This window comes from Amphiura filiformis, chromosome 5 (assembly GCF_039555335.1).
Source record: "Amphiura filiformis chromosome 5, Afil_fr2py, whole genome shotgun sequence".
Lineage (NCBI taxonomy): Eukaryota > Metazoa > Echinodermata > Ophiuroidea > Amphilepidida > Amphiuridae > Amphiura > Amphiura filiformis.
The window spans coordinates 27,448,601-27,462,327 of NC_092632.1; the positions used below are offsets into that span (position 1 = coordinate 27,448,601).

At 36.0% G+C, this 13,727-nt stretch overlaps 1 protein-coding gene across 3 annotated transcripts in view; it reads left to right on the plus strand.

The window, feature by feature from the left end:
* The window catches only part of LOC140152901 (uncharacterized), a 41,825-nt gene that overhangs the window by 3,142 nt on the left and 24,956 nt on the right, over window positions 1-13,727 (plus strand). For all 3 annotated transcript variants that reach the window (XM_072175435.1, XM_072175436.1, XM_072175437.1), the window contains exons 2-6: window positions 1,401-1,526; window positions 7,690-7,765; window positions 11,523-11,675; window positions 12,363-12,452; window positions 12,897-13,080. In XM_072175435.1, coding sequence (XP_072031536.1) covers window positions 1,401-1,526; window positions 7,690-7,765; window positions 11,523-11,675; window positions 12,363-12,452; window positions 12,897-13,080 — 629 coding nt within the window. The remainder of the gene's footprint in view (window positions 1-1,400; window positions 1,527-7,689; window positions 7,766-11,522; window positions 11,676-12,362; window positions 12,453-12,896; window positions 13,081-13,727) is intronic.

Consider the following 13,727-nt stretch of genomic DNA (forward strand, 5'->3'; position numbering starts at 1 on the left):
TTTCGGGAGGCGAATTCACGTGGTGATCCAGCGATCGAGTATAAATTCAGCTTGACAACTGCTCTCGCGCGAGATCGCAGGTGCAATAACAATACATGGACACAATCAGTGACATTTACACAATGGAATAATGAATTATTTATGACATGCATCGGCTGGATTTTACGATCGAGGTAAGGTTTTTGGCCTGTCCGTGCGTGAATATCCTTAGTTTTCAGCATCAAAGATACTTGCGATGACCGGTTTTTGGCCTGTCCGTGCGTGAATATCCTTAGTTTTCAGCATCAAAGATACTTGCGATGACCAGTTTTTTGCGGACACTTTGATAACAGGTAACTTTTATAGGTCATAGGGTAGAAACTATAGTTGTACAATTTGTACGAAATATACATTTTGTTATACATGTAGGCCTAAAATGTTTACAAAAATATATTGGTCCATACGTTGTGCTTGTATTCAGTTGTTCGACGTATAGTATAGTGGTGAATAGTTTTGTGGCATATTATTTGCATATTTATGAATATTAATGAGCTATTGAGCTTATTTGCATATTATTTTCATTACTAACAAACCTTTTTTCCACTTAGCACAAGCACTTTTGAGATCAAAAGATGCCAGCTCCTGACCCTCAGTTGAGATAAGGATTAAATCTGAAGCCGTGGTGACTGCCATGCAAGGTCTTAGCCAGCCATGCGTCCACCCATAGGTTATATGAAGTTGAGACTAATTCAGAGTGACATGTTTAGACCAAATCTGGACATATTTGAACCCAGTGACCCTCACATGGGTATAGACAAGTTGTTTTATATTTGAGGGTCAAATTTTGGTATCTGCTTGGACGGGTGGTTTCTGATTTCTGGCTAAGACTCTGCTGCCATGCTTGCCCTACTCGCTGACGTAATTCCTATTGACTTCCTATCAGCGCCTGTGTCCATTCCAACTGCACCATTGTGACAGGATCGTGCTCTGCTATTCTAAAATATACATGTGTAAAAAACAAATGCAGTCAAAAGGTTAATTTGGACACAACTGCTCAGTTTCTTTTCCCCAGATTCTGGGGAAAAGTCTAACACATTTTTTAACAATGAACAAAGTTTTGGCTAGCCCTACTAGTATGGGCCTTTTGACTGTGGTGATCCAAATCCATGCTATATCATAAAACCTGGCTATATCCAGAGAACTGCTTGAACCCAGTGACTGCTATGGGTTTTAGCGGTTCTCGGATATAGTGTGTTTAAAAGACCCTATAGTAGGGCTGGTTTTGGCCAAAATGAAAATGTGATGCGGCGCGGGCTAGTGATGGAAAACTTGGAATTAGCCTCAGGGCCTATTTTTAACCAACTTTGTTATTTATAAATGTAGATCAAATTTCAATTCTATGTATTTTTTTTCATTTACAGAATCAACTAATTGGCCACCAGATAATAAACGAAGGAAGAAAAGTCGGTGGGGCAACGATGAAGGTCGTGCTACTGCAGCTGTAATCCCTGCTAATCTGAGCAAAGAACAGGAGCATCAAGTTTTATGTAAGCATTGCTATGTGTGGCAGTATTACAGTACACTACAGTATCAATGTGATCCTTTGGTTGTATCAGGATATTCCTGCAATCTTTCTCTCTCTCTCTCTCTCTCTCTCTGACTAATAAAATCTGAGACTGAATTACAAAGACTAGTTTGCATCTCATGTCACTGTCAATCAAACTCCCCACGACCTGTGATTGGCTAGTTTGCATCTCATGTCACTGTCAATCAAACTCCCCACGACCCGACATTGGTTTGTACCATGAAAAGGAAAGGTTGATAGACCTGGTGCCTTCATCAGAGAAAAGAAATCGCAGAAAATGGTGAAAAAATGGTGGTACTTTTACAAAGCAATAAGCTACTTTTGTAGCAGGGACTATCTTTTGGAATTTGCAGGAGAGCATTAAATAGCTCTTCTGGAGCCTTCAAGGAGAGCTGTTTGAGTATTTACAATAGAAATTAAGGAGAGAATGGTCAACTAAGGAGAGCTTGAATTCACACACCTATATCAGATTTAAGGAGAGCAGTAGCGAGCGATTGCTCTCGCTCTCGCTCTCCTCAAGGGAAAAAGGGAGTCCCTGTTGTAGGCATTGTTGACATGGTGCCTTTCGGAAAGAAAGTTTCCTATAACTAAGACCTAACTTTTCAGATGGTTTGTATTGAAGGTGCAAAAGGTTTGTATTGAAGGTGCAAAATTAATCATAGGCCACAGGGTGTTTTACTGCCGTGTATTGAATGCACAATCATCATGACAACTCGTAAACTAATCATTTCTGAGCTTGATTGTCAGAATACGTAAGATGCAAACAAGTATGTTTTATCTCCATCTCTGATTATAGTGCTTTCCTTATATTCAGTAGTTAGTTGATTGTTGTTTTCATGGCATCATCACCAACCAAGCTTAACAGTTGAATGTGTTTTTGTATTAATTAAGATGAACCATATTGTGGTACACTATCGTTTCATAATTTGTATGATAAGGAAAGGAACTATTTTTATGTGTCTCTTCAATTCAAATAATGATCTTTTATATGTACCTATGATGTAGCACACTTTGATCCCACTAATCCATTTCATATATAGCTGTATATTTTGTTTGCTCAGGTAAGTGTAAGGTTACTAAAGAGCTATGTCCAGAAAGGAACAATAGTTGATTTTGAAGATTTCCCTTTTTACAATGTACCGTAACATGTTTACTTGCTCACACAGAAGCTCAATCTGGAAAGTTGAAAGTGGATGGGTCCATTGTAATGGGCTGAAGGAACCCAAGCCATGTTGAGTAACAATTATCCCTTCTCCCAGATTGCTTCTTTTGACACCAACAACTTGTAGATTTTAGTAATCTGTTAGAAGCTCACCTAGGGCTAAACTTGCCTTCCTCTTTGCTTAAATGGCTTATGTGCATTCATACTGCATCAAATAATTGTGATGACTCTAATGAAATCATATTATCTTGGGCAAGTGGTGTATGTCACTGCACATTAGTACACAGGCACAGAGGAAAATGGGTAGAGAGAACAGGTGGGTTGATCAAATTGGCTATTCCCATTAGAAAACCACCCCCCCCCCCCCCATTGAAGAAGATTTTGGAAATTCAACCAAAGATTTAGCCATTCCAGATCCAACAATTTTATCAAAAAGTTGATGATAAATTTGTAATTCCTAAAAACGTCTCCAAATATAATGGGCTCGATTAGAAGTGTAAAATTTGTGGGCTTTAACTGTTGTCACTTTCCACAGGGGTTGTGGATTTCAAATGGAGTAGCCAAAATGAGATGTTCAGATGAAGAGGCATTTAAAAAGACTCCCTCCCACAAATAACATCATTTGCATGTTTTCTAATCAAAAGTATTCAGATACATGGATACTGATTACTGAGTAATTACCTCTTTTTACATGGACTAGGGAAATTAAAAAGATTAAAAATCTATGCTCTTAATTTGGTCATCCAGAAAACTCACTCTCTGGTTAAATGGAATTGAATCACCAACATTGCAACCAAAACTTTTGGTTTGATGACCCTAACCCAACAATATGACAGATTAACTCTAACGCTCCTGCACCTGTTGAGGGATGGACTTTCAGCTCCTACTGAGGGATGGACTTAAAGCTCATACTCACACTGCTTCTTTTATTCCTATTCAAACCGTGAATCCAGTTTGACTTTGGACGACCCTAGGTTATAAATCCAGCTGAAGACCCAAGGTTTTGGTTGCAACATCAAGTATTCCATCTTGACAGGGCATCTCGGTGTCTTGTGGAAAAGATAAAAAAGTATTCCATCTTGCCAAAAAGTGAGTTTTTTGGTTGACCAGATGAATCACAATTTCTACGATTTTACTAACTTTTATACTGTAATGTAAATCTCCAAGGTATTGAATTTCACGAAGAGCCCAGATCATACCCTGAATTTAAAACAAAACTACATCTTTAAAATTTGCGAATTTGAAATTAAGCAAGAATACTGATTGTAAATAATTCGCAAAATGAAACTTAACCATCATGACGGGTATGCACAACAAGCAACAAGGTTGCAACAGGTACGACATCCTAGGGGTGAACCAAAACAATCTCTCTTATGAATTCCTCTTCGTTGTGGTGTAAGTGGATGTGCGGATGATTTCACACATTCCGCTATTGAGCGAGTGGATTTGGAACTCGCACATCATAGAGAGCATGAACAGGTTCCCATTTGCTTTTGGTTAGTAATATTTTAAGTATAAATACTGGAGATATTCAAACTGTCGGTTACGAGGCGTAAGTGAATGCATGTGCGGATGATTTCACATCATTGACATGGTTTCACATGATTTCACATCATTGACATGGTTTATTCTGCTATTGAGCAAGGGGACTCACACGCTAAGTCGCTCACATGTAATAGTTCCAGCATCATTTGATGCTGATGATTGTCGGTCACAAGGTGTATGTGGATATATGTGCGAATAACATCACATGGTATTATCCTGCTATTGAGCGATTGGACTTGGCATTCTCATGATCACACACGACACACAAGGACATGTGATACATGTTGTACATGAACTTATGCCTCAAAAGTGAAACAAGTCGTGACTGCCTTTGGAGCATGTTAAGTGCAGAGATATCGCCATTATAATTAATATTTCCTCCCATAATGAGCTTTTTTGTAAAACTGAGAACTCTAATAAAATTTGGCTTTCTGTTCAAACAGGGGGGACTCAGATATGATAGTGACTGGTGTACACATGCATGACCAATATTTATCAAACGCCCTCAAACAAGTTTGCCCTCGAGATCTGTGAGCAAGTTTGTGGTACGCTTTTCACAAATATTTTGCCCCCTAAACTAGCAAATCTTAGTTTAAATTTGACCCTGAACAAGTTTTTGTCAAAATTTGACTCCTATACTAGTTCTGATGATTTTTGACACCAAGTAGGATAGCAGGTGCCGCATTTTTCTAGTTTTAACCATTGGCACCAGAAAAAAGTTCCAAACCACCAGGGAGTTCTGGCAAGGAATACACTTCTTTCGAAATCAAGATATGAAAAGCTGAGCAAACTATATATCCTAAATGTGTTTGAGACAATATTAAAAACTACCCTTTTTCATGACACCCCCCTTATTGAATCACACACATAAGCAGATAAAATGCCCCTTTTTACAGTTTTTTGGTACACCATTTTATATTTGAGTGTTCAACACTAACTTGGACCAAATCTCAGAATAAAATTTAATGTCAAATGTACTCATCTTGCTTGATTGCCTTATAGTGGATTGTAATAACAACATGCCAGCCTGCATATTATCAAGTACACACACATTCAGTAATGCTTTGATTTGGTTTGAAAACAGCACCACAAACCCCACACTATATGCTGTAGTATAAAGATTGCAAGTGATGTCCGTGGCCCCACACAAATTAACAAAATCACCTCTGCGAATTTTTAAAGCGTAAATTTGCCTTCGGAAGTAGTAATGCAACAGGTTTAATTACTATAGTGATAAGGTGAAAACATTTTTGATTTTTGAATGTATTGCCCTGCACTATAAGTGGGCTGCACTCATCACTTGTCATGTCTGTGTATCTGTACAATCAGATTGAATACAGTACTGCTCTTTTCGAAGACGCTAATTACATACATGTGAGAGTTAAATGCACATGGACACTGCACAATGTGAAATTTCCATAGAATTACGATCCAGGTCTTTATGCCTATTCTTTGATAATCAGTGGTGCAATTCAGAGTTACAGCTTATGTCTAGTGCAGGGCAATATATTCGAGAATTGTTTTAACCTGTGGTAACTAAATCCTGTTACATCACTACTTCTACAGCAAATTTAGAGCCTGATGGTAGTGGGCTATTCCATCTAAATTCCATACATCCTATATGAAAGAGACACAGGGGATGTAGATTTCAAATGGAGTCATCCATTCAGGCAACCCCATTTGAAATCCATACTCCCTGTGAGGAAGATGTAAGGCCATGTCTTCCATAGTGGTATAGGGGTGTATGGATTTAACTGGACTAATCCAATGCCAGTCCTCTCTGTCAGAAAGCCATCAAAGAGTGTGAGAGAGAGAGGGAAGGAAGGAATGCTACAAACTTCTAATCCCAAAGAACGATGCTCAGGATGGGTGTATTCCTCCAGGTGGTTGCCCCCTCCACAGTGCTTTCATGAAGAAAGCACCTGGAGATAAGATTTAAATAGCCTACATCGCATGGCCCTCAAGGCAACCTTCATCCTTTGCTCTTGCATATTTAAGAAAAGTAAGAAGGGCATCCTTTTCCAGTCTCTCCGCCAGGTTAATTCTTAAGATAATTACAATGGCTTGCATTATTCATCTTCTTGTGGTTACAGGCAAAACATATTGTTTGTTTGTCAAATCAGATAAATAAAAAAACATCACCATGATGTGCATGTACAGAGTGTTGTTCGTCAGAAGCTTTCCTAATGTCATACTAGATGCTGCCAGTCAGATGAATTGTTCTTCTTTTACCCCATGTACAAATTCCATCAGGTACAATAAGTATTATGACAAAATAACATAGTTCTCATTAATTATATAATTGACAAACTAAAACAAACTAAAATTGTTTTAAAAAATTGTACATTGGCTGAAAAAAGGTAAGCAGATTGTTTCAAGACTTTGAAAAGATTAGGGAAGCAACTTTATACATGTACAGTCATTGGCAGGCAGACGATATTTTTTGCCTTACACAGAACTGCACCATATCGTAAAATCAGTGATCATTGACCCATCAACAAATCCTTCCTACCCTGTTCCTTCCTCAAATTAATTAATCTCTTCCCTACCAGCTCTCTTTTACCCTAACTAGTGGTAATACATATATGTCGGCTTTTGTTGTACAGATCAGCTGTTTAACCCAAACACATTTTATAATGTAAAAAACAGTTGTTGTATTGTTAAATGTAAGATTACTAACACTTTTCTTAAGTTACGTAAAAACTTGTGCATTTTCCTTTATTCCATTATATGTGTGTGAATTTTAATGATAACAATTGTTTTAAATTATTTTTAAAATTATGTTTTTAAATTGTGCTGATGAGACTATTCTTCCCTTCCAAGTGCATGCAACTATAATTTTGACATTTAATTTCCAAAGTATTTGAAACTGCCATGCTTATAATTATATACACCATTTGAAATTTCCAGTTAGTCAGTTTTATAGCCTCGTGTATATATATATAGTTTCACATGAACCCTAGCATTTACTTCAAAAATTTGCAGATGATTAAAATTGATTCGGACAAGCATTTATTGACGTACTTTGAGTTGCAAATTAGCAAGTAATAAACTGTGGCATGTTAATATTAAAAATGCTCTTCTACATGCAGTGTACTTCCTTTATGGATAGCCAACAGTGCTTTTACCTGTATTGAAATTTATCTTTGATTTTTCCCTTCAAGATTAACAATCAAATCAATTTGGAAATATATAAAAAAATTCAACTTAATTAAAAATGAAATACTTCATACATCAGTTATCATACCAGTTTCATTGCCTGAAGACACTGTGAAAATAAAATTTCATAATCTTTTTAAGTCACAATTTTTACACTGGATGGAGTGATTGAATGGTTGATTGATTGATTGATTGATTGTACATTGTTTTGCTTAACCCCAATGTGTTTCTTTCATTTTAACCTCCTTTCCACCCACAGTGCACTTACAAATCGAAGACATCACTCGTAAGCTGCGTTCTGGAGACCTTGGAATTGCGCCCAATCCAGAGGATAGGTTTGTTTAACCAACCGCATACATAACGCATTTTAGTTGTTTTCTTTTTCCCAACGATTGCTGTCTGGTCTGTTTATTTTAATTACTTTTTTTTTCAACAATTTTTGCTGTATTTATTTACCTAAATATAAATTTACCTTTTATGTTGCAATTGTGAAATTAATTGGCATAAATATTCATACAATTTATGATATTTTACACATTTCACAAAGGCCATAGTCATAATTCAAAAAATTAATAAAGCTTTGAACATCAGATTTTTAAGCATGGTACTTGGCATCAGCAAGTGAAAAGCCTTGATGATAATTTTTTCAGGCATAGGTGATTATTTAAAAGTACTTTGACCTTAAACCCAAATTGGCCGAATGTGAGAATTACAGTTTTTATTAACTTGGCAAAAGATAGAGCAAGTGAAAATTTTGTATGGTCCTACAAGTATGTGTCAAGTATATGGATGGTGTGAGAGTGTGTGTGGTGGATGGATGTGTTGCATTTGATTTTGTTGCTTCTACGGATACGACTTTTAGTGTGAGTAAGTGTGTATTCACTTGTACATTATTTGCATGGGATTTCAACAAGACCTTTTTGGTAAATCCCATAAGCCTTCGAATTCGGACTACTACATATGTCATGTCGATGTGCACATCATTAGCAAACATGTTACTGCACATTTCACCGCCAAGAAGAGCGCAGTAACAATGTATGCATCGGCATGATGACATCGGGTGTCCAAATGCTTATGGGATTTACCAAAAAATTCAATGGGCTGGGTGTGTGTATGAGGGTGTGTTTGAATTTGTCTAAAGAAACATCAGTAGATGCAAAATAGCCATATGACCACATATTTAGCAATTCACAGTATAAGGGACGCACCATTAGATATTATCGGGGGGCTAGGGAGTTTGGGTAAGGCAGAATTGTTTTTTTTGCTGCCTTGGAGGCGCGAAGTTGTTTTTTTTTAAATTTTAATGTATACCTTTATACAGAGCTGGGTAAGGAATTTTTTTTTTTGCTCATCAGTGAGGCAAAAATTTTTTTTTTACTCATCAGTGAGGCAAAATTTTTGTTTTTTTACTCATCAGTGAGGCAAAACGTTTTTTTTTCAAAAACTCCCTAGCCCCCGATGATATCTAATGGTGCGTCCCTAAGCTAACCCTTGCCAAACTTTAATTGAGAATGAGATCAAAATCAAACTAGCCTCAGAGCAAGGAAGTAACATACCCTTGCCAAAATCTTGAATTAATTAAGATCAAAATCAAACTTGGCCTCAGTCAGAGTAAGGAAGCAACATACTACATGTATGCAGAGTTAATAAACACACATACAGCATCAATTCTAATCATTTTGTTTGCTTTCTATTAAGAACAGACCAGCAGCCAGACCTGGGTGATTTAAATGTATACATTTGTTGATATTTATCATAAAAAGTCAAAACTAATTAGACGTAGCAAGGTTTCAATTCTACATTTGGCAAGTCTATTCTGTTTTAGTTGGGACTGTTTTGGTTGGTTTCAATGACAATTACTCGCAATTTGGAAGTCAACAGCAAATTTTGCCCAAATGAAAATGGTTTGATTTCCAATACCATATTTAAATATCTTTCACAGATTGCATGTTAAAAAAAAAAAAAAAAAAAAACGTTGTCAGTCAGCAAATGTATGCATTTGAATCTTAGTACTCTTGTGTGCTCACTTCATACATGAAATGGAAAGACCGAAACATTACAACAACAACAAAAATTAAGAAAGAGAAAGAAAGAAAGAGAAAGCAAACTTTGCCCGTCTTTGCCAACACCAAAACAAAAATGTGACCTGCAACTGGACAAATGTACAAAACTTATTCCTCTTATTAGACTCTACTGCAAATTAGTTGTTTTCTGATGAATGTGAACTCAAATTCTTAGTTTCAGTCCGGAATAAGCAAGAAAGATGGATAAAGTGAAAATGATTTCACGTTGAAGTGAGCTCACAAATGAGTAGTTTTACAATGTCATGGGGATTATTTATGTTAATCACTTGTTACAGATTTTTTTTTTTAAATTTTTACTCGGCACTTAATCTTTTAGGCCCATGAAAACAAAATAACGTTTCTCCCTCAAAATCCACAATTCTCTCTCATTTTGTTTACAATGTCGGCAGCATGCATTGATCGGAGCCAAATTCTGTGGTCGGTGTGAAGTTTTAACAATTTAATAAACCGATCAATTCATTTTTTCTTCTTAACGAGCAGCTGCTTCGTTAGCAGAACATTGCTTGTTTGTATTGGGTAGCACAAATTATTTGTGGTAAGTGTGTGTTATTGATAAATGCAGCTAACTACATCTAGCCTAGTCCAACTTTTTTCAGATGAAGAGGGTGCAACAAGGATACCCAATAAAAATTAACCACATTAATTAGTTCTTTGTTCCTCATGACATGTATTCTAGTAGGAATCAATCAAATGATGCTTATAATGATTAAGTATTTAATGACTTGTAGTTTGTATTTTGTATGAATATATTTGTGTGTTCTTCTCTTCTCCTAATTCACCATTGATCAGATAAAGCTTCTGCCCCAAAAAAATGCCATCAAATGACAATGCTGTTTTAACACCAGCTTTGTCAGGTGGTGCAACTTTTTTTCACAAATGTAAATATGTCAATTTTTCTAATCAAATCATGACTGTTTTATATCTTCATGTCTTCCTCATCTTGAATAATAATCTTTTCAGTTGGAACTCTTTTACCCCCCATTTTGAATATGATTTTAACAATTTTATTTGACAGTGCTTCTGGCTAGTTGTAGTAGCACATTAATTTTGTGCTTTTTAACTAATAACCGTTGTCGGCCGGGGTCTTCTTTCAGGGAATGTGTAGTTTACGCATGATGGGATTTCAAGTGTTCCTATATATTGTAAAAAGTCAAGCATTTTTTAACTTACTATTATTTAAATCTTGAGATGAATTATTGTCAATTTTGTCAGTCCTGCTAACCTCTTTCCTCAAATAACCGTAGGTCTTGACTTTTATCCATAAAAGCAGCTTTTGGATCGTCGAATACCAACTCGGGCCAAACGCTCAATTTAGCTTCTCAGTAATTTTCAAGATAATTTGGTCAAAACAAGACCTTTTAAAGTGAAATTTCACAACTTGCTTTTTCTACTCGAGCATCGACATAGAACCAGCTGCATGTCAGTTCATGTTTACTGAGTTGGACACACTTTGGTATGGTCATGTGATTTAACATTTAGATAGCACATGAAGAACACAGGGAACTTGGTCATCAAGAATAAATTAAAAAAGAATACAGATCTTTTGGTAAAAAGTTTTGTATTAGCTAATTTACTAATCATAAATGTATTTTAGAGAATAAAACAAAAAAACATGATATTGATCAACATTGTTCCACTTTAGTATTCAAATTAAAAAAGGAAAAAAAGCTATGCAATTCAATTGGTTTTTTGAATAAAAAAAGTCTGAACTTTCTTGACATGTCTTCTATATATGACTTCAAGAACTTAACTGCAATTTGTGGTAAATTATAATTCAATTGTTTGAAAAAAGGAAAGATAATTTAGTAATAGTATTACAAATGTGCATAGTACAAAGTGGTACAATGTATTTCAAATCACAGCTGTTATGGAACACTTGTTTGTCCTTCTTTAGTAGCAACAATACACATCTAATAGAATACATGTATCTTTTTATTAAGTTAGCTAGCAGTTCACGATAACCAAAGAAATTTGAGTAACACATTCCTGGTTATTCTTTCATCTTTAGATCTCCTTCGCCTGAGCCAGTGTACAACCATGAAGGCAAGCGTCTTAACACCAGAGAGTATCGGACGCGGAAGAAGCTGGAAGAAGAACGCCATACCAAAATCCAGGAAGCGCTGACTGAAAATCCGGAATACAAACCACCTGCCGATTACAAGTATGTTAAGGATGTGTGTAGAAAAATGACAGGATGTTGTAAAGATGAGCTGTCACAGATTTCTATGCAGGCCTAGAAATCTGTGACAGGGTGGATGAATCAATTTGGATTCTCACAGGAATTGTTTTGCAAGAATCCTTGATTCGCACAAATTTAGGGTTGCTTCGATTTACGAATCTACCCCCCACAGCCCAAAATAATGATAATATAATACTGCTCTCTATCGGTCACCAAATCAAAGAAGCAATTGGAAGATTTACATCTTTTCCTTGCAACCTAGCAGCCATTTTTGCTGTTAACGTACCCCCTCTGTGAGCATAAAATCACCATATTTGGGGTTCAGGTGCTTAAAAATAAAGTCAATCCAGGAGTCAAACTCTGTACTAAATGAGTACATCTTTTTCGTTTCTGAAAAATTGATCTAGTGTTTTCCAAAATCTTTGTGCGAATCGATTCACAGATTCGCGTCAGATTTTTGAGCCTGGGTTTGTGTAGCAAAATGAAGAAAAGGAATGGTGACATTTGAAGGGAAATTGTGCTTCCCCAGTTAAATAATTTGTTATGTCTAGGAATATTGAGAGGTTTTGATGTGGGGAAATATGGGTTACCTTACCAGGCGTGGACATGTATTATGTATGAGACACAAAGATTTGATTTGCTACATTATGTCTTTCTTACCTCTTCCAGGCCACCAGTACAGAGAGTGAACGACAGAGTGATGATCCCACAGGAAGAACATCCAGATATCAACTTTGTAGGCCTTCTAATTGGTCCCAGGTAACCATAAAAATAATCACAAGGCATCTCACAATTGTAATTCTGAGTTATTGCCCACCATTGCATCAACAATACTGAAGTTGAACTGGTGCTGCAGTTTTGAAATGCAAAATTGTTGACATTAATTTTGTTTTGTTCTTGTGTAACTTTTCAGGTGAAAAATTATTGAAAAAGTAGAAACACTGATTATAATGTCACAATGGCATGTTGTCCTTGTAAGAAGATTATAATATTTCTTTTGGAAAAAAAAAGAAGGGAAAAAATGCTGCTGTCTCAGTGATTAGATTTATAGTAATTCAAAATGTGGGTATCATGATCGTCAGCTTGATATAGTACCTAAATTTTGTGTCACACTTTACACCATATATAAGTAACTACAATTTCTTATTAACTTTTGAGTTATCAAGCAGTTTCTGTATCTTATTTTTCATTCATGTACCATAGAGGAAACACACTGAAGAAACTAGAGAAAGACACAGGAACCAAGATTATGATTCGAGGAAAAGGATCTGTGAAAGAGGGCAAAGTAGGAAGGAAAGACGGTCAGCCTCTGCCCGGAGAAGACGAACCATTACATGCCTTGGTGACGGCAAATAGTGCTGAAGCTGTTAAAAAAGCTGTTGATCAGGTATAAAAGGTTTAGAGGAATGATTCGTAATCATTGCTTAATATTGATTTGATGCAGATTTTGATCAAAATGATCTAAAAAAAAAATTTGTCATGTTGAAATGTATTTGTGAATAGATGAAATGAAAGAGTTTCATAACATGACAACTGAAGTTATGGAATAAAGAATTTTTGACATTCATTCCTGTTTACCTAGCAATTGATTAAGTGGATGCATATTTTCATGATTATTGTGCAATATCTTGTGTTGTAAGGTGTGCATGGCTTTAAAGAGAGAAGTTTTTTTAATTTTAAAATTAGACTTTCTTTATGTACTAAATGAAGCCATCTTTGGTCAGTAGATTACATTGTATGTGTACTTTGGTAGAGTCATAATATCTTCTTCTTTGAAGCCATGTAATGTCACCTTTTGCTTTTATAAAGAACAAGGGTAAAAACAATGCTCATTTGTAAACTAATTTCTGTAAGCGTACAGAATTTGCAAGAAAGAATTCATTTGAGCAAATTAATAATTTGTCAGATTTGAAGCAAGCCTGGAAACTAGCATCTCAAGCATGTTAATCTGTCAACACGATTCTGTAGCCCTTACTATGTGTATTCACTCATGACCTTTGCATGTGTTGGATAAAGAACCTTATACCTCTCAAC